At 36.7% G+C, this 26,624-nt stretch overlaps 1 protein-coding gene across 1 annotated transcript in view; it reads right to left on the bottom strand.

Annotated features, from left to right (window-relative positions):
- CC2D2A (coiled-coil and C2 domain containing 2A) overlaps positions 1 to 21,387 on the bottom strand; it is a 52,662-nt gene extending 31,275 nt beyond the window's left edge. Inside the window, exons 1-15 of the mRNA XM_009573058.1 lie at positions 21,361 to 21,387; positions 20,697 to 20,798; positions 18,729 to 18,830; positions 17,725 to 17,901; positions 17,396 to 17,549; positions 15,849 to 15,985; positions 14,181 to 14,306; positions 12,265 to 12,474; positions 9,465 to 9,571; positions 6,431 to 6,571; positions 5,860 to 6,016; positions 3,499 to 3,731; positions 2,434 to 2,611; positions 504 to 660; positions 13 to 160 (exon numbers count right to left, since the gene is read on the bottom strand). Of these exons, the coding sequence (XP_009571353.1) occupies positions 13 to 160; positions 504 to 660; positions 2,434 to 2,611; positions 3,499 to 3,731; positions 5,860 to 6,016; positions 6,431 to 6,571; positions 9,465 to 9,571; positions 12,265 to 12,474; positions 14,181 to 14,306; positions 15,849 to 15,985; positions 17,396 to 17,549; positions 17,725 to 17,901; positions 18,729 to 18,830; positions 20,697 to 20,798; positions 21,361 to 21,387 (2,156 nt within the window). The remainder of the gene's footprint in view (positions 1 to 12; positions 161 to 503; positions 661 to 2,433; positions 2,612 to 3,498; positions 3,732 to 5,859; positions 6,017 to 6,430; positions 6,572 to 9,464; positions 9,572 to 12,264; positions 12,475 to 14,180; positions 14,307 to 15,848; positions 15,986 to 17,395; positions 17,550 to 17,724; positions 17,902 to 18,728; positions 18,831 to 20,696; positions 20,799 to 21,360) is intronic.
- Positions 21,388 to 26,624: the final 5,237 nt, after the last annotated feature.

Genomic DNA, 26,624 nt, shown 5'->3' with positions numbered 1-26,624 from the left:
ATACCATATTACCTTGGAATGCCTGTGTTTTGCTGAGATACTGGAGGAATTAAGGGGATTCCTTTTTCTCCAACTGCCCAAGAGACACTATTGGATACTTTCCCAGAGGTCATTGAAGTCATTTTGTTGCTACCATCAGCTTCAAATGAAAAAGACACACCTATCAAGGGGGAAAAAACCCAAAGTAGTATATTTATGCATTCAAATACAATGTCTAAACATTTTAAAAAATACTTCCTGAAAATAAGTAGTCAAATAACCTGTGCTTTTAAATAAATGGGGTAATGTGAAACAACTTGATTCTGCTGCATGCTGTGGGGAAGGACTCTGCTCTACAAAAGGAGTGAAAGATTCCATTCCACCTACAGAAAGGCTTTCCATTTGGGTTGGAAGGAAAGGCTATGCCTTGAAAGCTATGCCAAAGGCTTTTTCTTCCTTCACAGATGCTACATGGTTTCAGCAAAATGAGAAAGATTGAACTGAGAAAGACTGAGTGTCCTTACCACTCCCAACTCCTTCATGGTCCAACATCACACGCTGATTGCTGCTGAACTCTATTTCTTCCATAGGAGCACTGCCTGTCAGAATTGTAGTCTCAGGAACAGGTATGAACACTTCAGCCAACAAGGAGGTACTGCTCACACCCATTGTTTCATATATCTAGAAAAAAACATGGTGACAGACATAGTAAAAAATTTACACATGTATTCATGAGAACTTGAAAACATATTGTAGGGTATTTGGACGAAAGGTTTTACTATGACTTAAGCATGAAATAATTCACTTAGGGCAGTTGTATTCATTTACTTTCTAAAATATCCAATTAGCAGACATTTCAGCTACCAGCAGCTAACTTGGTCTGAATTCTTCTTAAAAGTATATCCTCCTCACCTTTCTAATGCACCTGAGAATAGTACGACAAACTCTAGGCTTTAAAGAGCATCCTACAATATTCAACTGATTGTGACAGTCACAGACATCAGGTGAAGATGCCCCTGTACTCGGCCCTGGTGAGGCCGCACCTCGAATTCTGTGTTCAGTTTTGGGCCCCTCACTACAAGAAGGACATTGAGGTGCTGGAGCGTGTCCAGAGAAGGGCAACGAAGCTGGTGAAGGGCCTGGAGCACAAGTCTTATGAGGAGCGGCTGAGGGAACTGGGGTTGTTTAGTCTGGAGAAGAGGAGGCTGAGGGGAGACCTCATCGCGCTCTACAACTACCTGAAAGGAGGTTGTAATGAGGTGGGGGTTGGTCTCTTCTGCCAAGTAACTAGCGATAGGACGAGAGGAAATGGCCTCAAGTTGCACCAGGGGAGGTTTAGATTGGACATTAGGAAAAACTTCTTTACTGAAAGAGTGGTCAGGCCTTGGAACAGGCTGCCCAGGGAAGTGGTGGAGTCACCGTCCCTGGAAGTATTTAAAAGACGTGTAGATGAGGCGCTTAGGGACATGGTTTAGTGGGCATGGTGGTGTTGGGTTGACGGTTGGACTCGATGATCTTAGAGGTCTTTTCCAACCTTAATGATTCTATGATTCTATGATAAGATGCCAGAGGGATTCTGCCTCACTAATTCTCCCTTACCACAAAAGACAGGGTAAGGCACACAGTTCGCATTCTGGCACTACTGCAGGCTGCTTCCCTCTTTCCTGCCCACTTGCAGGCTCAGAGTGATGTGAGTGATTTCTCCATTCAGATGTTTTTAATCCAAGAAGATGGTATTCCTTTTCCCTTTCAATTCGTGCATTACATAAATGGAGCAGGCGAGGGGTATACACCCTCCCCTGAACTATCAGTGATAAGTTACCTAACAGGAAAAGTCATCTAACAGGAGAAATAGGATCCTGACTGTGTTCCTCCTAAAAATATATTGTATTGGCTCTGAAAATTATTCATGTGACTCATTTATTAATTCATACTTGGAATGGGGGGGGTGGTGGTTTGATTTAACTGCACTGTTGATCAAGTCAAGTGCTATTATGGACATTACCAGCAATGAATTTTCTTCTTATCGCCCTCCAGCAATCATTATGATGATTTTACTGTGTGGACCATAATGTTAAGAACACCACTTTGGTAAGTTTATCTGCAACATAAATCAGTTTTTCTAAAATTAAGAGGCTGCTCCACTAACATATTTAATCACAAGTCCCAATTATTTAATTTCCCCCATGCAGCCCATAGTCATGCTATATATAAAAAAGAGAGAGAGAGAGAGAGAGAGAGAGAGAAAAGCACAAGCATCAGAAATGTAGCAGCAAAGTTGAAAGTTTGTGACTGGAGAAGCAAGGAGAGGGTTTAAGATTGATGACTTACAAAGGATCTTTCACAGGTTTTTCAGTCTTTACAACACTACCATAGAGCGAAATACAAGCATTACAGGAGTAATTACATTTCATATTATCTTTTTAAAAGTTACTATGATAAATCATTATCTACCTGTAGTTTCAAACTCTCTGGCCAATTGAATATTTGTAAATTGAAAATCTGTCCGAAGTGAACTCTGAAATCTGAACTTATTGGTCGGGTAACAGTCCTTGATACTTCTTTGGAGTTGAAAAGGACTTTTATAAATGCTGAGCGTTTCTTCACATCTTCTCGTCGCAAAACTTCTGCTCTGTAAATATGTCAAACAAGCTGTCATATCATTTTTAATAACATTTTTATTCTTTGGTTATTTTTAATGAGAATCTGATTCCTCAAGGGGAAACAGAATTCACCTAAATAAAGATGGTATTCTTCTAAAAATGTCACTACTCAGGAATGAGTTTAAAACTATTATCTAACAGTTGTTTTATCTTCTCATGAATATAAAATGATTTAAAAATGAACAGATCAAACTTTAGATCCACTAAAGCCACCTCCATATAAAAGCAGTTATTTAAGGAAACAAAATTCCCTTCTACTCTGTTCCTCCAAAGCACAACAAATGATATCAAATTGCATCAGAACAGCCCAGCAATATTCCTTGATGAGGCTATTTGTTGAATAAGTATGAAACAAAGCAGTTTTTAAATGACTAAAATCTGCTAGATGTATGTTAAATTGCACATTGTATAAATGTGGAAAGTAACACAAGCAAGTAAATTTATTTATTTTATCCACAGTGAAATCTCTGTGGATTTCTTTATTTTCCCGTTGTTGACTACAACACAGACCTGGTGTAAAGGACTACCTAGTGAGAGTGGTACTGCCAGAAGTGACCTAGACTCTACACTGAAAACAACTTCTTTATATATACACACCACTGTTCTTTGCAGAAGCTCAAGGAACATCAGAAGGTTCAAAGGGAATGTGTAGACATGCATTCTCCAAGGGCAGTATATATAAGGTTACATGTGAGTTGAAAATGAATTAAGTTATATCAGCTTCCAAAGCAGTAGTTTTATCACTAGTCTAAACAGAATGGTGAGTGCATGCTTCTGAAGTTGTACAATCAATCAATTAATAAACAACAGCAGAAAATCACGAACAAAGTTATTTGCAGGCCAACATTTATCTTACCGAGGACACAGCTCAGTTGGAGTTATACTTCCTGACAGGACCAGTTCAGGAATCAGAGCAGGCTCTCCAGGTTTCCTTCTGCAGTTGTCAGCTTTTTCTCTAACCTGCTGCTCTATTTCCAGGCTATTGGCCATTTTAGGTGGGATGGGTTTTACACGTTCCTCACCAAGATCACAATCTTCTACTGATTCTTCTTCATGAATGTCTTTTTTCTTCTTTTTCTTCTTGGACTTCTGCATATAAAAATAATGTTCTTCCTGAACTTGTTTCAATCAGTAGCGTTTTTTTCTCTTGTTCTCTTGATTCACAAGTGATAAACATGTATGAGAAATGACTGTATAATTTTAAAATCACCACACACAAAAATAAGATTTCTTTCATTCCATAGTACTACTTCAGATTCAGAATTCAGCAGTGCATTCCATTCATACGCTTCAAAAATATAATGTACTTCAAACAAAACATTTACTTAACCTTCCCAAGCAACTTACAAAATAAACATGTTTTTTGAACATTCTGGCTAGCAGCTGACTTCTCATTTATCCTGAGTTACCATGTGTATTCTGTTAGGATTGAAGGAAGGTTATTCAACCAGTAGACACAGTTCTTCGAGATGTATTGTCTGCATACACATTGACAAAGTGAATGCACATGTGCCACAAACTTTGGAGCACAAGCTTTTTAGCTTAGCAGTATCTTTACATGAGCAGAATGATCCCCTCCCTTCCTCTATGCCAAAGAGAAGAATAAACAAGCAGAACACCACATGCCTTTCAGCATCTCCTAAACTACAGAACTCCAGTGTTCATGTCCATGTTCAGCTTTAAACAACTTTAAACTCCTCCTTCTGCGGACTCACAGACTACTTGGAAGTACAGCTTGCTTGGAAGCACCGGTCACTTCATGATTTAAGACACCATAGGCAAAAGACGAGGAGGTGAGGAAAGCAAACAGTTTCTCCTCACTAACTGAAGTATTTAGCCAAACAACTTGTTCACATATTTTTATTAATAAATATTTTTTCTTTCTTGGTCTAATTTTATGTTACCCTTTTTGTTCTTCTATTTACTTTTAAATTTATCTAGCCTCTTCTACCTCTCGTGTCTTCCTTAGATTCATGTGATCTGTGCTAGTAAGACACCGACAGCAGTGATTAACCAAAAAGTACTTTGAGTAAAATAAAATAAAGTACTTCTGGGCATGAAAGGAAGGTCTGTGTACTACATTTCACTCTAAAGGGAAAGAACCACAATCACCTCAGTCTCAAGACAGTTTGTGACTAACTCAATAAAAAGATGCTGAGAGCAGCTTTGGCTGGAACCACCATGGTATTTGTGATGGCATAACTGGCTAGAGGTAGATGAACAGTTCCCATTAGGACCAATGCTCAAGACTATCTGCCTTCATTTTAAGGTTTACATTTATTCATCTTATCCTACAAGTGGATTGACATGATACTAATAAGTCATGTGCCTACTAGTGTTCTGATAACAGGAATTTCCAATACCAGCAGATCAGCTTCCCCTCAAACATTTTAAGTGCCTTCCATAAATGCTGCTATGTAAAAAAACTTTCTATAAAAGTATCAGCAGACGCACTAGATTCTTGAAAACTGTATTTGAAGCATTTCCTTAAACTTTGTTTTGCTTTGGTATCCAAAACCCCGCAGTGTTCAAATTGGGCAGTAATCATATTCAAGTGTAATCACCCTTACCCTGGGGTATCCAGTACACTGCCACATAACTATGAAAGCAAGTCTGATTTTGCTGGCACTGCCACAGGCTATTTCAAAGATCATCCTGTCGCAGTGTATTGTTCTAGCTCCTGTATTTGTCAATATCCCCTTGAAGCACGACTGAGACCTTAACTACAGTACAGATTATTAGCAATAAAGCTTTTCAGAGGTAAAAGCCTAGAATACTAATTAAATTTTTCAGGTTTGGGACATTCCTGAACATAAATGTACATGAGATGACATCAACTGCTTGTTCATTAGAAACACTCCATAATTATTTTGCTTCACCGCTCACACACATACATACAAAATTCATCCATCTTTTTTCTTTGCAAGAAGGACATGAATTTAATGGGAATGCTGCAAAACTATTAAATTTAAAGAAAGAACTGCCAAAGTGCTGAAAATCAATAGTAGGAAGACAATGCTCACAAAAACCTAGCGCATTTTCATTTTTTAATTAACAATTAATTTACCAACAAATTCTAAGTAGACAGAATGTATCCAAATACATTACAAAATTCATGCACAACTACCCTGAAATAGTTTTTTTTCTGTACTAGAAGGACAAATTTTGAACACAGTAGTAATTTTATTTTTTGTGAAACTGAATGATTTAAACAAACCTGTGTCTTCTTCCAGGATTTCCATTCTTGTAGCTCCGTTTTATACTCCTCCATTTTCTTTTCATATTCTTCCATACATTCTTCTAGTAATTCATTTATTTCAGCCTGAATTTCTGCTTCATATGTTTTTTCATCTGATCTCTGATCAACCTCTTCCCTTCAAAACAAGTTATCAACATGCTGCATAAATTAACGTAAGAGCTACAATTAAGTCTGTAATACATAAGTCTACTTCTCCATGAATTAATTTCATTATATCAAGTGTGTTCTATTTAAAAATACTAGTATGCATAGTCTAAGAGTTGATAGCAGATAGTTACCATCCAGAATGAATATAATTACTTTCTTTTTACTCATTAGCCTTTAGAAATTCCTTTCTGTTACTTGTTATTTTAACCTTCCTTCCTCCCCAAACTCAATGAGAACAGTGGCAGGCTCAACCAGTGCCAGACACTACTCAAATTCTTACTTTTGCACCCTTCATATCAGAATTGAAAGTTCCCAAATTGACTAATATTATTAAAACTCCACTGCTGGCAAATGAAGTACAAGAAGTGTTATCAAAACATACTTCCTCAAATAAAGTTTCATGGGTGTGTTAGTAAACTTCTGAAAGTCACGGAGGGATTTAATTTGTTTCCAAACTTTTATAATGGTCTTAAGCAACATTCTGTCTTTTTCTTGTTCAGCATCACGAAGTCTTCTGGTTTGCCTAGAAATATATATACATATGCACAAAATCAATCAGAATTGTATAACTCAATGGAACAATAGAGTGAAAACTTGCGATACCAAAAGCCAAGTGATGTGGGTTTCAATTTGATTGATGGCTGTAGTGGTTTAAAGCCAAAGAGCATAAAACCCAGACTTGAAGATGGCAGGATTTGATTTCCTTCTGTACTCTAGTCTCTTGCCTTTTGGACAATCTGACTTCAATTACAGTTCATTCTCTAGAGATCTCAAAGTTTTCTGAAATGCTTATTACAGCTGTACATCATTAAAAAAATTTTAAAGTCAATTCATGAAAACAACAGCCCAGGAAACTTGTACTGCTGCTATGAAGTAATGCTTGTTACAATCGTACATTACAAAATATGTTTTAAACTTAACATGCTTCTAGCTCCAGTAAAAAGAACATGCAGAGATGAAGTAATGTATGAAGTAATGTAAGTCCTTTGACAGCCCTACAAGATTCTTAACACAAACAAAATTAACAGGGCTTTTTTTTGCCTCAGAATTGGTATTTCGCATTTCCACCCTCTCATCTGTTTGCAAAAGAGCTATTCATTAGCACTTTTAATGACCAACACACACTTCCGATGTAAACATCTATGCATCACAAGCACAGACTGTTTCCAGTACTACCTTGGTAGCTAAACATGCCTAGCAAAAATAATGTGATTTAAAAAAAAAAAAAAATAGAAGATGTAAACTAACACATTACTACTTGTAATATTGAGAAAATATAGAAGACAGGGAGGCTGAGTTAGAGCTTAGAGAAGAAATACATCATACGTTGTTTAAAAGCATAAGCAAATTCAGTAAAAACAATAAACAAAGATGAAATACAGACTTTCCAGAAAGCAATATGAGTAGCTTCTCCACTTCATTATCTAGCAGTTTGAGTATTACTTATCCACGCAGCTGAACAACCTTTTCTTCTCTGTCTACCAGATGAAGCTAGACAACGAAGCTTAAAGACATGAGGAACATACAGGTCAGTAATTACACTTATCTAATGTATTCGATTTGGAAGCAGGACCTTTCAGTGAAGAATCACCTCTGCTAAAATACGTCAGCCAGAAGAGCCTGAAACCTGCAATCCGCAGCATATGTTGGCTTCCTCCTCAGCAAATGAGGGCAGTAGGGCTGAAATTGCTAATTTGCAGAAGTTTTCTGCATTCAGATGACATTTCTTCCTCAAACCAATGGAAAACTACAGCTCTGATCTTCAGACAGCAAAGACTACACACCAGTTATGTTATTGGAGGGTGGAGGAAACAGATTATTTTCCATGCTCCACTCTCTTCACATCTGTAATTTCTCATGAGTGTACTACATTGACCATCAGGGAAATGCAATGTTAAAAGAGAGACAAGGCAGGTCAGATGTTTTTACCAACATATGTGGTCCAAGTTAGTATTAAACACCATGACAGTAAAAATTCCTGAGCCCATCTGAGCCTCATATGTGTAACAGCGTCCAAACACAGAGCTGTAGCCAGAAAGAATTACAGATATGAAAAGCCCTAGAATAATCCCAGCCAAACTCATCTCACATTACTTACGCAACACTGACCTCACTGATTTCAGCTGAGTTTCTCCTGATTCATAATAGTGTGACACTAAACCAAAGCACTCAAGACCCAGAAAAACACTCAGGATACCCAGAAGGAATATTCTATCTAATTAAGTTAACCATCAAGCAAACCTCAGGGTTGGTGCCAAAATCCAAGAATGTCTTTCCCACAGTGAACCTTTTCATTACTATACTCACGCTTCCCCTGGTGAGAGCTCCTGTCTCCAAGGTACTGTATGGTAACTGCACACCTCCTGCTCCTAGTCTTCTAGCAGATGTGTTAAGAAAATATTAATAAAAGCTACTCTTTTTTCAAGGGAAGGAAGACTTTGTCCTTCACTATAAAATAATACATTATAGACTTCTATATGTCCTGCACAGATACCAATGTATAGCAAGACAGCATACTTGAAGGATGAAAATCTGAAGAAGCAATTCCCAAACTAAGAGTAATGAGTGGATGTGTAAGTGTAAGCAGATGTAGATTTCAATGCTGAAAGTAGAATTGTTAATAAAAAAAAAATTGGTATTTTTAATATTGTATTATCATGTGACCCATTGCATCAGCCTAAACTTCTGATTAATACATTATTGCCTACTTTCAGACCGTGAAAAACTTTCAGATCTTTATTAAGTATCTACTAGTTAAAAGGCTGTTCAGCATAGATCTCCAAAATAACTTAATTTTTATCATACTGCTTACACTTACAGCTCACCACTGTCCATCTGCCAAAAATAATACTTTCACTACCAAGCCAAAAACTGTAATATATTTTTACTACCCAGTTACTGTCCAAGAACAATAACTGTGATCTTTAAAATGAAATTCTACCATTTTATGTATATTAACCCATTGGCAAAAACATGGCCAAAATACCTAAAAATGGGAAGTGAATCAAGAACACTTGTGTAACAAGGAAGAAGATGGAAACAACTAGGGCTTTTGTCTGTTCAAAAAATTACATCACTTGCATTGTTGTGAGAGCTGCATGCATCCAGCTGATGTCTATTGAAACCTTATTTTAATTAAATTTCAATTGTGCAAAACACACCAGTAAATAGTTACTAAGTAATTAAAGGTAATCAAATTAGACCACTTTTGAATCAAGATTTCAGCCTAAGTTATATTTTCTTAATAATTTTTTTTTACTCAACTTATCAGTAAGAACTCTTAAGCCCTCAAAATTCTTCTAGAGCTATTTACAGCACAATTTAAAAGTTTGACATGAATCATATTCTGTACTAGCATGGAAAGGAAAAAAGGAATACAGTTTTAAAAAGCAATGTTTTAATGAACCCATACCTACCTGATCTCAATTTTGTATTCAGGTATGCTCTGCTGTGCCACAGGACTAGGAACACCAGCACCACCACCGTCTACACTACATTGCACAGCATTCCTCAAAGCATGCAGCTTAAACGAACAAACAAAGAATTAACACATGGTTTGACATTTGTGAGGCATACAGTGTAATGCACCTTAACATAACAGAAAACTCTGACTTGTTTGATTCTGTATTTACAGGATTTTGCCATGTCTGTAAGGTGCTGATTCTTCAAGATGAAATTCTAATTAGGATCCCTGCATGTATGAGGGAGATTTACTGACTTTGATCACTGTGACAGATCTAAACAAGGGGACAAGACTGATCTAGGGATTATTCTGAAAGCTCACCAATCAAAGGGGCGGGGGGGGGGGGGGGTGGAAAAGTGAGCTCCACAATCAGGGGGCGGGGGGGGGGTGGGGTGGAAAAGTGAGTCTGCCAAAAAAACACCTTCTGTAAAAGTTTTTTTCGGGACTCGGAAGGGCCACTACAAAGGTAACCCTAGAAAATCAATAAACAACAAAAATGAGTGGATTGTGGATTTGATGAGTGCCTTACAGAAGCTGGGCACCTTGCAACAAAGCATTTAAGCATAACATATTGCATGTAACAAGTGGAAGAACAGAAGGTCTAAGGACAAGAGAGAACTGGGAACAATGGTACAGTTCAAATGCACTTTTGAAGCCATACTGTCAAGACAAGAGGCCACCCTTTCAACTAAGATTTGAAGATAGGCATCAAATGATTACATGGAAGATGGACACATAGTTTAGGAGAATGCAAAAATATACATGGCTGTGAAGACAAGAGAATGTAAAGGACTGGCTAGGAGAAGAGGAAAAAAAATAAGAAACAGCCGTAGGATAGGAACTGATTATGTTACTGTAGGTCTTCTTAAGGATAATATACTGAATGTGAAACCAGAATGGCTAATGGCACTGCAGGAGACAAAAGCAACTACATCCAAAGCAGAAGCAATGAAATTACAAATCAAGGAGCAAAGATTTTTTTAAACAAATCTATCAAACTGGAGAGACAATGTAAGTGGAGAGCAGGAAGTATACAGCTGAAAACATACATGGGCAACCACAAAATGAAACTCACTGGTATAAAAAAAAAAGATGTTGAAAGAAATTTTGAAAGAAAGAATAACTGAACATATGGAAAGCTGCTAGTATCATCTGGGGCACAGAGAGCATGTTTTATAAAAGGACATAGAAACTGCAGTTTCTTTAGCCTGCCAAAATGAGGACTGAAAGGTGATATATTTTAAGATACAAAGAGCAAGCATCAGAAGTGGATAAGGAGAAGTACACTGGAACATGGCAGGGACGGAGAGGAAAAAGGAGGAAAAGTTGTTTACACTTAAGAACAATTTGGCTGCAACAATCTGGACATTAAATAATGACTGTTAGAGGAGACTGGTTTTAAAACTGTCTGTCAGTAGCAGAATGGTGGCTAAAATACCTAATTGTTAAAATCTGTTTATGGAAAATATATTATGCAGTTGCCTGCAATACTGGCAAAGGATTGTGGAAACAATCAGGAAATCCCTTCCATACATAGGTTCCTGTAATGCAGGCATGGAGAACCCAAATGTCCTATTTCACTGTTTCATGGAAAACTAAAGCCGATCCTTCAAGAATAATGACAGACTAAACTATACCAAAGGATTATTTTGAGACACTGTATGAAATATTTGTCCAGCATTAGAATTATAAGCTAATGCTTTATACCAAAATTCAGAAGTATCTGTGCAGCACCTACTGACCCTCATTACAGTAATATAAAAATGACCTTGCATACAACGATTATTTTTCCCTTATAATAGCCCTTTAAGGTAGAGAATCACCTTTCATTTATGGAAATCTGAATTTATATGTACTTAATAATCAAACTGATTTTTAACAGACCAGCCCTACTACATAGAGCTATGTCATATCACAGTATTTACCCCACATTTCTACAGAATTGTTACCCTTTCAGATTTCAAAAGCACTTTAAAATGCTTTATTCTTGCGCGTGCTGGTATTAGAATTGTACTAAAAATGGCTAATGTTCATATACAAATTTACACCAGAGAAGACCACTACCATTACTTCCAATGTACAGATGGAGGAAGAGTGATGGTACACAGAGGGTAAGCAGCCCAGCCAAGTCAGCCAGCAAGTCAGTAACGGCGCCAGGAACAGAAGAGTCCACGTTTGTCCTAGGGTTTTGCCATGTCACAAGAGTGACATAGTAAATGTGACAACAGTATGCATTTAAAATACAGCATCTGTCACACAGATATATACCTGGAAATGGGTCATCAACTTTTGTAGAATTTGGTGAAAGTAAACTGCTTCCTTTTACTTTTAATCGACAACTGAAACTAAACTTCACTAACTTCCCTCCATCCTTGAATACTGTCTTTTGCTGTCTGACTGTCAGAGCTGCTGTACACAATCCTGTAAAGTCTTATCTGGAAAATATTTTGGATACTCTAAGGAATACTATGTAAATGTTGTTGTATTCTAACAATTATATTCTCTTTATCTCAGAACCTGCATAGAGTTCATTTTAAATAGAAGAGCAAAGAAATTCATAATCTTAAAAGTGCAGTTCTGCACTGAACACGCAGCAACCTAGGTAAAATACTTAGGTTTTTACCCTCTGACAAAACGCCATTTATTACATGCAATCAGAATTTCATCACCCTACTCTGAAGAAACAAATTCAGCTTTTACCTTAAACTGTCACATCATTATCTCAATAAGCTGTGATGACAGAACAGCAATACCTTGTCTGTGAGAAGTTTGGTAAGATTCTTCTGTTTCCTTGCCAAATACTGATCATATAACTGAGCCAATTTAGCTGCTAACACATGCTCACGGCTAAAACAGGGATGATGGGTGAATATCAGTCCAGAAATATCAATATCCAATTGAAACGGCCCCTGAAAATCTCCAGGTCCAACAAGATACTGATTGGCAGCTGTCATTTTTACTGCCTAAAAGAAAAAAAGAATAAAATGGATTTACAAGCCCTGACAAAAGTATCTTGCAAAGAGATTCTGTGACAGAAAATGACCCATGTAGCACTGCCTACATCTAACTACTGAGTCTTAAACTGTAAAGGCTTCTGCAGTAGCCTCTTTGCTTTATTGACAGGTGGGTGGGATAAAACCACCATGGGTATTCTACACAACAGAATTTTGATAGCCCATATGAGGCTGAAATAATAAGTCATGTGCCTGTACCGCAGGTTTTGCTGAGCAATGAAGACGATGACACTGAATTGGAAAAAGAAAAGCCTGCTAGTTCTCTTTTTACCTGTTTGTTTAATATTGCTTTATTTCCTCTTAGAACTGAGCTCTAACATAAACAGTCCAGCCCTCAGAGAGCAGCTTTCCTTGTAGACCATTTGGATTGTGCAGAAGAGGAAATATGTTATTTGCTTCCGCGTTCTAACGCCAGGGAAATTCACACCAACAAAGCCCAGTGAAAGCTTTCAGCAACAAAGCTTAAAGAGTTTGCTTCAACCCACTGCAACCAAAAGGCAATCATGGCTTATATTGAAGAGAATTAGCAGTGTTTCCTGCCTGACTACTGCTGCTCCCCTCTTAGAATTCTTCAGAAGAGATTTATCAGAGATATTCTGGTACAATAAAAGATGAAGTTGTTAGTTATGTAGTGTTCGTTGCAGCCCCTTCTTAAGAACTGGAAAAAGAGGGATTGAGAGGGGAATTCAGCTGTTGCATAGCTCTTTTACATGACTGGTATAAATGGTCACGAAACACACTTAAGTCCACCTGATCCTTCCACATTCAGTGTCTCATCAAAATGTTTAATGTGACATAATCTGTCATAAAAATGACAGCTTTGAATTCCTTATGCTTTAACTATCTTTCTGCCCATAAAGGACCCCTAAGCTTAATGTCTTACTTTCAACAGTGCTTTGGGTATTTATGTCTCACTATTCACGTAAACATGGTGTTCTTGAAACATAAGCTCTCTTGGCCTGTCTTTACTAAGATCTAAGCAGCAACCTCTTTTCCTGTATGCAGAAACACCCTGCATAGATCTGTGGTACTGGACATGAGGCAACATTCAAATCTGTATCAACGGCTGTATCAACAGCAGCAGACAGAAACACTTGTGTGTCCCAAAAGAGCAATCTACTTTGAAGTCTAAAAAGTCAGTTTTTCCAAGGGGGTAATAGAGTGCTAACAAGCAGAACAATTGAAGCTTGCTTAAAGCTTGCTGAATGGTTTTAATTGAAACTTATTTTGATTTGTACTGACTGCACACTGCAACTGCTCTTTGCCCAGGAGCACCTCTGTCCTGATCACCAAGTCTGTCTACCAGCTTCTACCACAAGGAGCTTCATAGATACACTAATACAGGAACTACCCTACTTCGGCATGAGAATATCCAAGGGTGCCTCACAGAGATCTTAGTGACTCACAGACTTGAAGCAGTTTGTCATGGACTATCACTTTACTATTTTAACCACTACTACCGGCTAAACTCTTCATCCTTTTGTATGCATTATTTTTACAGAAAAATACAGGTGCAATATACTTGAAAAAGTAGAGCACATTTAAAGACCAGTTGTGGAACCCCAAAAAGCGGTCAGTACTCATGGTTCTTAGCACAACCCACTTCAGCTCACCAAGGTTTCTGGTACAGAACCACATAAATGAAATATGCCTACCTTTCTATACACTGTTTCAAGTTCCGGTGCAATGCCTTCTTCCAATGACAATATTGGAGGCCTAGTAGAAGACTGTTTAATTGGATTAGGCAATGCTAAGATTTTGCCATCGTCACCTTTTTTCCCCTACAAATAAAAACATAATTCTGTATTTTTTCTTACTTTATCTAGAAATAACTTGCAAAATTATAATTCTTATGAGAAGCAATTACGGAAGAAAAGGTGACTATGAAGTGTTTGTGACTGAATTAACCAAAACTTTTCTAAGACACCAAAATGAAATATTCAAATATACTACGGATAAGTTTGAAATCAAAAGACCAAGAGCTTGCTCAAACTTTAAATATACTGAATTTTTTCCTTCAACATTCAGTGTTATAGATTTGAAAGAAAAAAAAAGAAAAAAAAACCCAACACTTAACATCACTTAACATTTAAATGTTATGTTTTCTTAAATCACTAAAATTGAAAGAATTGTAGTGCTTTACACAAGACTGCCACCCACATCTTCAAATTGGATTATAAAAATCATAAAGCAAAGAATTAAAGAGCTAAATGGCAGCTCAGAGAGATCACTTATGAAAGCATCTCTCAACTCTTCTAGTCCACAACCTGAACTAATTAAATAGCATCTATGAAAGCAGAGGTAAGTATCTTACACACCAATTGCTATCCATGGCTTCACATGTTAAATATTGTCCTAATTCATCCCTCTACTCTCATGACTTGGATTCAAGAATAGCTTAAACCAGTGCAGCTGCTGAAAGATGCTGGCCTGACCTCTTATTCCCACACCTGGTTTAAGCTGACCCTAGAACCAAACATTGATGTGGTAACACGGTGAACCAAACCAGAAAACTAATTGGGTTGATGCTGGCCAGTTAAAAATTTTAGATCCAGATACTCCCAAAAGTACCTCTACTAGCTCATGAAGAATTCATAGAATCATAATAAAATACAAAGGGCAACTGCTGTATAGTAGCTTAAATCTATACTAAACTATACACACCTTACTGTGTATAGGAGGATAATGTAACAGGATGAAATATGTCCAAGGCATCTTCATGGGTGTTTCCATAAGCCATTCTTAAAAATCTAAAAGGATTCTAAAACTTCTCCACATAATCTATACCAATATTTAATTATCCTTACAGTCTGATCAGTAAATTTCTACAAGTCTGTTACTTCATATTATCTTCAGTGGACAGAGAAAACAGCCATTCCATATTGCTTCCTTTTGTTATGATCTTCTAATAAATAATAACAACAGCGCTCAGCTCTTGCATAAGTCTTTATACACACCACTAGCTCTCACAGCATTTTATTAAAAAAGTAAATTATAATTACCCCTATTGTAATGGCAACTAAACTTTGGCACAGACAAGTGAAGTGATTTGTTCCCCAGCAGGCTACAAGCAGAGCCAGGAAAAGACACCGGTTTTCTAAAACCCAGTCTGGTGCTCTGACTATTGGGAAACACAAAAACACACTCCTACAAAAATCCACATTTCCTGACGTCTGATGCTGCTAAACATTTTAAAGATGTATTACCATATTACCATGTATTACCATATTACCATGACAATCTACCTACTTAACTATAACAAAATAAAATACTGATAAATAAAGGATTTTAAAAAGACAACCAAGAACGTAGTGGGGACTTACTTTCTCTTGTCTGAGTATTCTGTTTTCTAAAATATTTTGATTAGACTGTGATACAAAGGGCCTTTCTCCAGTGTAAAGGCCCTCATCCTCAAGGTACCTAGGCTGCATGTTTCCAGGCATTTTTTCAGAAGTGGGCACTAATGAGAAATTAAATAGAAAAGCATGTAAAAATATCTTATAACTGTAGTTCTAGTTTATTAATTCTCTAAGAGCCTACGCCATTCTTAAAACAAATGGCACTGCATATTAAGCATGCTGTCAGAAATATTTTCCTAACTAGGAAGAAAGAAATAAATATACAACCAAGACAGGTCCTTTTCTTAATCAGGACGGATCCACAGTTTAAATCTATCATAAAAGTGTCACAAGTCTTCTAAACAGATAATTAAACATTTCCTCACCAAAAAATATTTCAAATAACTTCGTGGAGTTTAGTTTTAATGGTTGCTTGCATAACAGTGTAAAAACCCTTTAGCAGCAACAACTGACTAGACAAACATTTCTAAGCCTTTCCCACATAAAGTGAAACTTTAACTAAGATTAATCCAAACTACTATTACTATTTTGCTTAAGCTACTCTTGTACAAAATACAGAACATGCATAAAAAGTCATGTTAGACCAGTAACAGCAGGTGGAATTCTTTAAATCCTGCCTGCAGGACTATTTCACTAGTGTGTATGGGCTCAGTATTTTTCAAGGATCAATCTCAAAACAGGGAGAGATTATACTGAGGGTTACAATAAAACTTATCCCCTAAACCAGAACACAGTGGACCACACTGGAAGCAGTCAGAACTAAGTTACAAGACATGAAAAACCAGAGGCACCCAATGTCAAATATTTTGAAATCACATTGCAAGCTGTGCTGACAGCATTCTGGTACAGACCACCGAGAGACTCATTTCTGTTTCCTCCATGTCAAATATTAAATAGCAAGTGATATTATAAAGCAATTTTTTCAGACTTTGCAATTCTATGGGAATAAGGCAAAAAGGTCAGAGATATGATCAATGTTGACTAACTATCTCCAATTCACAAAATCAGATTTTGGGAAAAGGGCCCCTTGAATTACAAAAATCCTTATATTACATGACTCTTGACGAAGTTGCCACATGGAAAAAATTGCAGATGTGGCCAAGTGAAGAAATAGTGTAAGTTATAATGCACAGTGCATGAGCCACTCTTAGTACCTAAATGTGTGTACCCATAACCTGTTGCATATGTTAAATAATGTAATAGCTAAACCCCAGTGAAAGAGGGGCCAGCCATCTTGCATTTACTATAGACAGGACTAAGATAATTACACCAGAACAACTGATGTGCCCTGAGTTCACTTGCTAGCGTACCAGCTGGTGACTTGCTGAGGTGTGCATGTTGCTAGTTAATCCATTTTGTCAGACCTTTTCAGACTTGACTGGATGATCAGTGTCAGAGAACTGCAATTAAATATCTCTCTACTGCCAGAGACAGTCTGATACAAGATTTTTCAGCATGGTGCCATGCTATGCAAAATCCAGGAACAAAATGGATAAGCACTATCTTCATACCTGCCAACATGCTGGGAGTGAAGAGAAATTCTTTTTCCTTTTTCAGTTGCTCAGAGTAGCTTTCACAATCAGCAGGTTTCATTACTAGAAAATCTTCGGCTGTCTGCCCTATAATGAATAAATCATCATCTTTAACGAGGCGTACATCTTCATCCTATAGTTGAAGTGCAAATGTCTCTGTTAGTTCGTCTGTTTCTTAAAATGGAAATCTTTAGAAAGTATACTTTCAGAATTTTTAAGGAAACAAAAGTTGCCATTTTGTATTAGATGATCAAAATTAATTCAAGAAGTCTGAATAAAAATATGAACATTTATTCTATAGTTCACACCGTTTCATCCTCCTCTTGTTCATCCTCATGGGTTTCTACACATTCTTCTTCTGCCTCCTCTTCTTCATTTAGTTCATTCCTTTTCCTGGCTCCAGCCTTTATACTGTCTGGTTCAGGATCAAAATTGAAGGTAAAGAAATTATATGCTTCTTCAGCAGAAGGAAAATCATTCTGGAACTAAGAAAAGAAGACAAAGATACTTTAATATGACATTTATAAGAACTTTAGGGCAAGTGAAGATACCTTTCTATTAATAATAGCAGTAACGGCATGTATAAACACTTGTCCCAGGATAATAATTACTTTATCTCAAAGAGAACTCACCCAAATGCCGAAGCTGACTGAAATTTTTAAATGATACATGAAACTTTCTCTATTGCTATACTATTATTTCATTAAATATTTCTTGCAATGTTTTATTAAAAAAAGTTACCTGGTTTAATTTTAACCAGCTTATTGTTTTAAATATAAACAATTTTGCGAACGAGAAATGCCAAAGTTTAAATTCTGACCATAATGCGTAAATCCAGGCGAAGGATATGAAGAGAAATTTCTAATGGCATTTTGCCTCTGAAGGACCCAGGCCACTTTAGTGTTAGGATGAATTCTCTAGTAAAAGAATTAACAGCAGCATTCTGTGGCTAATAAATATCAATATACTAATCTGTAAATTTCTTTAACTGCCAATTGGTGGCATTCAATAAAAAGGATTTAAACAGAAGAAACATTTTTCCTCCAAGCTCTAGTAATTGTGCCCAGATGAATTTACTGGTTTTTTTTTTTTTTTTAAATCAAATGACCCAAAGCTATTCTTGTATTTGATGAAGGTTCCCTTTTCATACTTCAATTGTTGGCATATACTGTTTGTGAATTTTTACATTAAATAAAACCCTCTCCACTGCTTAAGACTGAATTCTATCTGCTTCTTCAAACAGAATCATGAAGCCATATAAAGTTTAAATGAAATTAATATCAGTTACTGAAATGAAGGAATTGATACTTACTGTTGACTTTTGCTTAAGCTTTTTTACAGAATCACGAAACTTTATTTTTGATGGTAGGTGGGATTCATCCTCTTGCATCTCCCTAAATTTATCATTATCAGACTGCATAAAAATATATACATAAGTTATAGCATACATTTACTGATCCATAAAAAAAAAAAAGACAAATAGCCGAGTACAGAGATTAGATATTGCGTTTTCACAGAAAAAAGAAAACAAACACACACAGTCACTGTGGTAACAATTATACTGATTTTGTATTTATTTTAAAAGGATATATCTAATTATTACTTAACTCCTTTCTCCTTTGGGTCAAGAAATAGACTGCAGAGTATCAAGAAATGGTTCATTGCATAAATGTTAGCTTACTTTCTTCACTGCTGATGAGATCATTGTTTCTGCACTCCCAAATACAAGCAACGACATGCTAACCTCCGCAAGGGGGAGAAATGGAGTAGCAATGCAAAATCTTCCCGGTTACAAATGAGAGGCTGACAGACAGGACAAGCCAGGCAGCAGTGGCAAGGGTGCTGCTGACAGACACTGCTGACCAAGCAGGGGAGTCAGGGGGCTAAGGCCAGCTTCTCATATAGCCCCTGCTGCAATCAGGAAAATCCTATTTGGTATTACTCAAAAAAGGTGGTGTCCATTGGTTGGGTACTTAAATATCGACTTGATTGATTGATTGTTTTGTTCTCTCTCAAACAATTACTGCCAGGCTACTCTAAAACTCCATGGATGATACTCCTCTACCTTTTCAAGAAAGGAGGTAGCATGGTTATCCATTTCCAGTTTTCTGAAGCCTTATCTGTCCCTACACACAAATCACTGTAAACATCACTGGTTCTGAGGTTTCTTCAGCAAGTTCTCTAAAGTGCTTCAAAGTGATTTTCACCAGGCCAAGCCAACATAAACACATCTAACATTCTATCTGTCTTTCCACCTTGTGGCCTGAATTCTTAAAGGAAGACATTTCTCAAGTTTACATCTATTCAACCTAAACTTGAAAATAATAATAGCAAAAAGAAAATCTCAAACCCTGGCAATCTGATGGCCAGTTGTTTAACAAAAAAACAATACTTACTACACGTGTAAATAAGTACAGGAAAAAAAACCAACACGTGGAAGGTTTCAGACATACTTTATATAAAATTAGTAACCAACTTTAATACGGGTATCACTTCCATATTTTCCTAAAACAAAGATTAAAACAATACTACTTAACTGAAAGCTATGACAATTACTTTTTATAAGAAAACACTGCCAAAAACCTCCCCAAAACCTACATGAATAGGTAATTCTCCCCTAGACAAGCAATTTAGCCAGGCTAATTAATATTGTTTGGAATTCCAGATAAAAATGTTACTGCTACATGCTGTTATTTCCTGGGCATACACATTCTTTGGAACACATTTTCTACAGGAAAGCAATCTCTTTGTGAATTCTGAAGAATATCTGGGTGCAAGTTCTGCACAGGCATAACCTTTGTTATTTTTTAATACAAAATTCATTTTCTAACAAAGAACATCCTAGTACTAAAAAAACTCTGAATATAAAATCCTAACAAGGAAATACAATACAGTACAATGACATAAAGTTAATATCCAGCCTTTAGCAATGACACTTGCAAATTTATATAAAGCTATAATACAGTGGTCCTTTCTGTTAAAGTAACTTTTAACTACTTCAAGGCATCTTAAGTGACAGAATTCATGAACCTGTAAATGACAGAAGTTTCACATGATGTCCATACTATAATGAAAGCAAATTATTGTTGTTAAATATGTACATTAAAAGCAGTAATCAGAAAGGTTCCTTCCTGATTATTAATTCAAACAATAGTATAATTTTTATCCCATTAAAATAAATGAAATTTATCTTCAAGACTATGTGTAGCCTTTGATTTATTTCATGTTTCACATTCACTTTCTCATTATCAGAATAGCAAGACCCAATGCACCTTCTTACCGCTTTATCCAGTCTGACTTCTGTTTTCCTTTCTCTGGTGCTTTTTAGACGCCTTGGTCGTGGACTGGGGTCTTCTTGCAATAAAGTAATTTCTGCTTTTGACTAAGCAAACAAAAAAAAATGCTTAGCTATAATAGAAATATAAGAAGACCAAAGCTACAATAATTCCCAGGAACTCAACAACTTATGCACATTTGTGTTAGGGACAGAATCTTTTAACTATATAATCAGCTTAAGTGATTTTACAGACCTAGATGTTAATATCCCTTATTAAACTGTACAGTGAACTTACAAGGAAATCCATTGATTTCAAAATAGTCTAAGAAGTTTTTTGACAAAAACACAGAAGGATCTTGTAATGATTGTAGCATTTGAATTATAGAACAATCATAGAATCATAGAATCATTAAGGTTGGAAAAGACCTCTACGATCATCGAGTCTTTTGTATTATTACAAACAAATTAAATAAATTTCAGAAAAAATACAGCAATAGAAATACACTGGAAAATAACTGTACTGATGAACCGAGTATTATTTCGGCATTAGAAATTATAAAAAGCAGATATCCCAATTCAGACTCACATAGCACTAAGCAAGCAAAATGAAGTGGGTGTTACTTGTAAGAATAAAGTAAACCAAACAGGACTTCTGAAGGATTCTCACCCTTGCTGCTTTTAGTTTTTCTCTCATGCGCTCCCTAACAGAAAATTCTGCAAAGCCTGTCCTCAATGTAGAAGGAACAGGTGGCAAGTCTGAAACAGAGAAAACATGGTAACATGTTTAAATTAAGTATTTTCTGAAAGAAACTTAAAATTATGTAAAATAAAACCATATATATACAGAGTCCCATGTTCCAACAGAAAGAACTTGCATGAGAAAATGGAAGGAATGAAACATTTTTTGGAACTCAGACCTTATAGACTATCACTTAAATGCCTTTAGCTGCGATGGATCTACCTTTCATTATCACTGTGAACCACCTGAAGTAAAGCACATACACACTTCTTTTCTATTAAAAATATGTAAAGAATTACTTGGCATTTTATAAGCTGTTAGCCAGAGCTGTCTAGATCTAATTTTGAATGGTGATATGCTCTAAATCCTGATACAGGTGTGATCGGTACAGTAAAGAATTTACAGACTTGCTTTCTTCTTCAGCTTAGAGCTACCTGCTTTTTGTAGTGACAAAATATTAATTTCTCCAGCAGCGTTTTTGTGCTATAGCTCTAGTACAATCAAGAGAGTAAGATGCATTTTACCCTGTTCCATGTAAACAGCATCATCAAGTACCTTCCCATTTCACACACAAGCTACTCTCAGCTCTACTTGTGCCACCCCTCTGGAACCAACAGATCACCTCCTCCAAGCTCAAGAGCAGTCTGTCCCCATACTCAGGAAGTCAAGCAAGACCCGCAGGAGGCTACATGGATGAACTAACTCAACTCATGCATAAAAAGAAAACTTACAAGAGATGTAACCAGGGACAGGTGACCTGGAAGGAATACCATGACACTGTCCGACCATGCAGGGATGTGCTTAGAAAAGCCAGAGCCCACCTGGACTTGAATCTGGCAACGGATGTGATGGCCAACAAGATGGGATATTACAGGTGCATTAGTAGCAAAAGGAAGACTAGGGAAAATGGTTACCTGCTGCTGAATGGGGCAGGGGACCTGGTGACAGGGGACACCAAAAAGACCCAAGTAATCAGTGCTTTCTTCCCCTCAGTTTCTACTGCCATCAGGAACACCAGGCCCCAGAGACGAGTGGAAAAGCCTGGGGCAGCAAAAACTTACCCTCAGTAGAGGAAGATCAGGTAGGGCCACATTTAAACAAACTGGGCATATGCAAATCCATGGGTCCTAATGGGAGGCTCCTGTGAGTGCCAAGGGAGCTGGTCAACATCACCTCAAGGCCACCCTCAATTACCTTTAAAAGGTTATGATGATGATCAGGGGAGGATCCTGAGTACTGGAAGCGAGCAAACATCACTCCTGCCTTCAAGGAGGAGAATCCGGGGAACCACAGCCTGGTCAGCCTCATCTTGATGCCCAAGAAGGTGATGGAGCAAATAATCCTGGCAACCATTGCCAAATATGTTAAGTACAAGATGAAAACTGGGAGTCATCAGCATGGATTTATGAAGGAGGAAAAACTTCTACCTGACCAATAAGACAACTTTCTATGATGAGATAATTGGGTTAGTGGATGAAGGGAAAGCAGTGGATGTTGTTTATTACTGTTTCCTGTAACACCCTTATAGAGAAACTGATTAAAGATGGACCACATAAGTAGGTGGACTCAAAATTGGCTGAACAGTTGGGCTCAAAGGGTTGTGATCCGTAGTGCTAAGTCCAGATGGAGGCCATTACTACAGCTGTACCCCTGGGGTTGATTTCAAACAAACAAACAAACAAAAAAATCCCACAACCCACCCTCTAACCCCAAGAACTCATCAAAACTCCACATCCTTTAAGATCAAGTATTCTCTGCTGATCTTCTGAAACATATAAATCTGAGTTTTAAATCAGTGGCATATATTTAGATTTTTTGATAGGTAGTAAATACCAAGTTTGGACACCGACTTGCGTAATTATGTGATTATGGAAAAGGAGAATTACTGTTTGTTGCAGCCTTTGAATTGCTGCTTCCAAAAAGCCCAGCCTTTTCTTCCATAATTAAAACTGAATGAGAACGTGTCTTTGATAACCAAACTTGTCAGAGCCTCCTTTTCCTTTGAAGGACTGATAGCATTCCTCCCCCTTATCTTCCACATATCAGATCCTCTTAGATTATGATTTCTTCGGGTAGATTCAGTAAATATTAGTAGTACCTACAACCCATCCTCTCATATAAACACAAATGAAAAACATTTTAAACATACAATATGAATGAGATTGTATGTGTAAGCAAATGGCAACACTTCCAGCAGCTTTATGTATTAAACACAATTATGGTTGTCTTCTACATGGTATTTTGAGAAGGTACCCATCTCCCTACCATGGATTGCGCTACCACTGTGAAAGAGTCAAGGTTATCCTCTTTATAAAAGTCTACAAAATATTTTTAGCTGAAAACATAGTTTTATATACCTAATAGCTTAGAAAGTCATCACTTAAGTATTTCTCTTTTTGAAAGGCCTAATTAATTTCTTCATAAACAAAACTGATTCTAGCTACATAATTGTCTCCCCATCTGCACAGATCTCTTCAGTCTCACTAGAGCCATGGACTTCACCTGGAACTTCTCAGGAGCTTACTGAAAGTTTAACTTTGACTGGTATATGCAATACTAACTTTTTAAAAAGAAATGCTTCACATCCCTTCTTATGTGTGGAATCCTCAGATCTTACTTTTTTCTCCCGAACATTTGTAACTAGCTTTTATTTCCAGAAGGAGCTCCATCGTTCCACAAAGAACACACCAGCCCCTTTACTGGAACAACTCTAAGATGATTAGCAGGAGAAAACTGTAGCTCTTTTCGCACATGTGCTTTGTGGTGCGTGGCTTTTTTTTTTTTTTTTTAATTTTTAATCTGTGAACACATGACATTCTAGGTAAATAGTTTTTCTAGTTATCTAGTTATCTATCTAGTTATCTCCACTTACAGAATTATATTACTTGTCAGTTCTTTGAGCCAAACACTGATTTGTTCTTTGCCCTTACGAAAGAACGTTGTTTGCCAAGGTCTAAGTAAAGGGTGATTTCAGGTTTATATAAGGCATTAAATTCATGAAAAGGAGATAAACCAGCAAAGGGTAAGGGCTTAGGAGTGGTAATGTCACACAACATATATCACATTATGGCTGATTCAATATTATTCCAAGAGATTTACTGTGGCAGTAAATACTGTATGTTGAATATACAATTTAAACATTTAAAGGCTACCTACTATACCAAAGCCAAAGTGCAATCTAATTTATAGGATGACCTTAGTCCACTGTCATTTAAAAAAGGAAAATACATTAAGATAAACCCCACTAATACTGATTCTACTCAGAAACATCAAAAGATATGGGAGAATCCTAATCTTTTCAAATTACACAATTTACTGCCTGTATTTGTAAAAAGAAGCATTCATTGTATTTGGAAACTTTCAAAAGAAAGAACAAGGCACAAAGTGAATACCACTAGCATGAGAAGAAAGAGAGAAGCAAACGTAAGAGAAAAGCAAACATCCCATAATCACTTCCTTACCAAGAAGAATACTAGAGACAGAAATAAGCAAGTACTCAGCAGACACACTAGGAGATGACACACAGAAAAGCCTATTTGCGTTTTGTCTTTTCTAACCAGGAACACAGTATGAGTAAGAACAGGGTAAGAATTAATGACAAAACAGAAAACAAGATCTAGATAAGTATTTATCAGACTGATCTAATTAAAAACCATCATTGCAGGGTATCCAATAATGAACTGGCTGCAGCAAAATCAGAACCATCAGTGATTCTGAGAAGTGATGGAGAACAGGCAAGTTCCAAAATCTTGGGCAAGTGCTTTTTTTAAGAAATGGGAAAGAGCGAGCTGCAGAAGATACACAAGACAATCTAACTTCAACTCTACAAAAAAGACTCAGCCTATTTGTAAATATTTAAAAGACAGTAAAATAATAAGCAAGAGAAGGCCTAGATTAGGCCAAGATCAAGACCTGTCAAGCCAATTTAATGTTCTTTAACATATATTCATATTGTGAATAATGGAAAAAGCATACATCTCAACTTTTGAGCCTGCCTTATAGAAAGCATCAGGAAATATTTTGATTAAATGACGAGGGGCGCATGCAAGTCACTGGAAAACCACATTTAAAAAGATAAGCAAGTAACAATTAATAAATTCAAACTCCATACTGAGTAGGTATTTTCAGGGTCTGCCTCAATCTAATGCCTTTAAAACATTCATTAATGGTTTGAGCAATGGAATAATGTCTATCTGTGTATAAAACATGCAGGCAAGAACTGTGAGAGGTCACATTTGCTCAAAGAATGGCTTTGAAAAGTTTTTGAAATGGAGAAAACACTTCAATATCTTTTAGAACTTCAAGCCCACAAAAGGTTGTTGCACACAGAAAGGCTTTCTGTGTCTGCTGGAGACAGAAATGATGGACTTTAATTGCAATAAGGAAGGTGGTTACACACTGGAAAAGCTTTTTAACCTTTGGCATATTCTAGCGTTGGAATTGAGTCCCTTAAATAGTTACAGAATCTTCACTGGTGCAAGTTTTTAAGTTAAAACAAAACAAAACAAAAAAACAACAAAAAACCCCAAACCAGCCCAACCAACCAAAAAACCCCCACCAAAACCAGGTATCAAGACAAACAGAGTTAAAATGACTTAAGGGGAGAAGTTGGCCTAAGTTACCTTTTGATTTACCTTCTGTGACTTTTTTCTACCATTGTATTCTGTTCAGTTAGCATGTAAAAACATATTCTATTTCATTGGAGCAAATACTTCATTTCAATTCCATTCTGATAAATGAAAACTACAAAGCAACAGATCAGAACCTACTTTTGATCTTCTGAAATACTTGACAATTGCTTGTAAACATTTCCAGACAAGCCAGGTTAAAGTGAACAGCTAAACACGCAAAATTAGTGCAGAAACAATCTGTCACTCCTTTAAGCACTTCTTAAAGCATCAGAACTGATGCTCTGCATGCAGAATTTTTTATGAATGAATCAGTTCCTTGCGATAACAGGGGAATTATCCTTTCTACACATAATGAAAAACATTTTAAGGCTCTAATAGTTGCAGTAAAATTAATTCAGTGCATCAATTATTGTGGGATCCTGTGGTCCCTTGAAAAAAGGACCACAAAAAAAAATATTTTTATTACTTTACTTCTCTATACATATGGTTTTGTTCTGCTTATGTGAATGGGCTCTACAGCCAACTAATTTGTGCTTAACTTCAAAATGTATTTTTGAAGTG

This window comes from Fulmarus glacialis, unplaced genomic scaffold (genome assembly GCF_000690835.1).
Source record: "Fulmarus glacialis isolate BGI_N327 unplaced genomic scaffold, ASM69083v1 scaffold25722, whole genome shotgun sequence".
Lineage (NCBI taxonomy): Eukaryota > Metazoa > Chordata > Aves > Procellariiformes > Procellariidae > Fulmarus > Fulmarus glacialis.
Note: the sequence above shows the minus strand (reverse complement) of the source record. Positions and strands in the feature narration are given on the sequence as shown.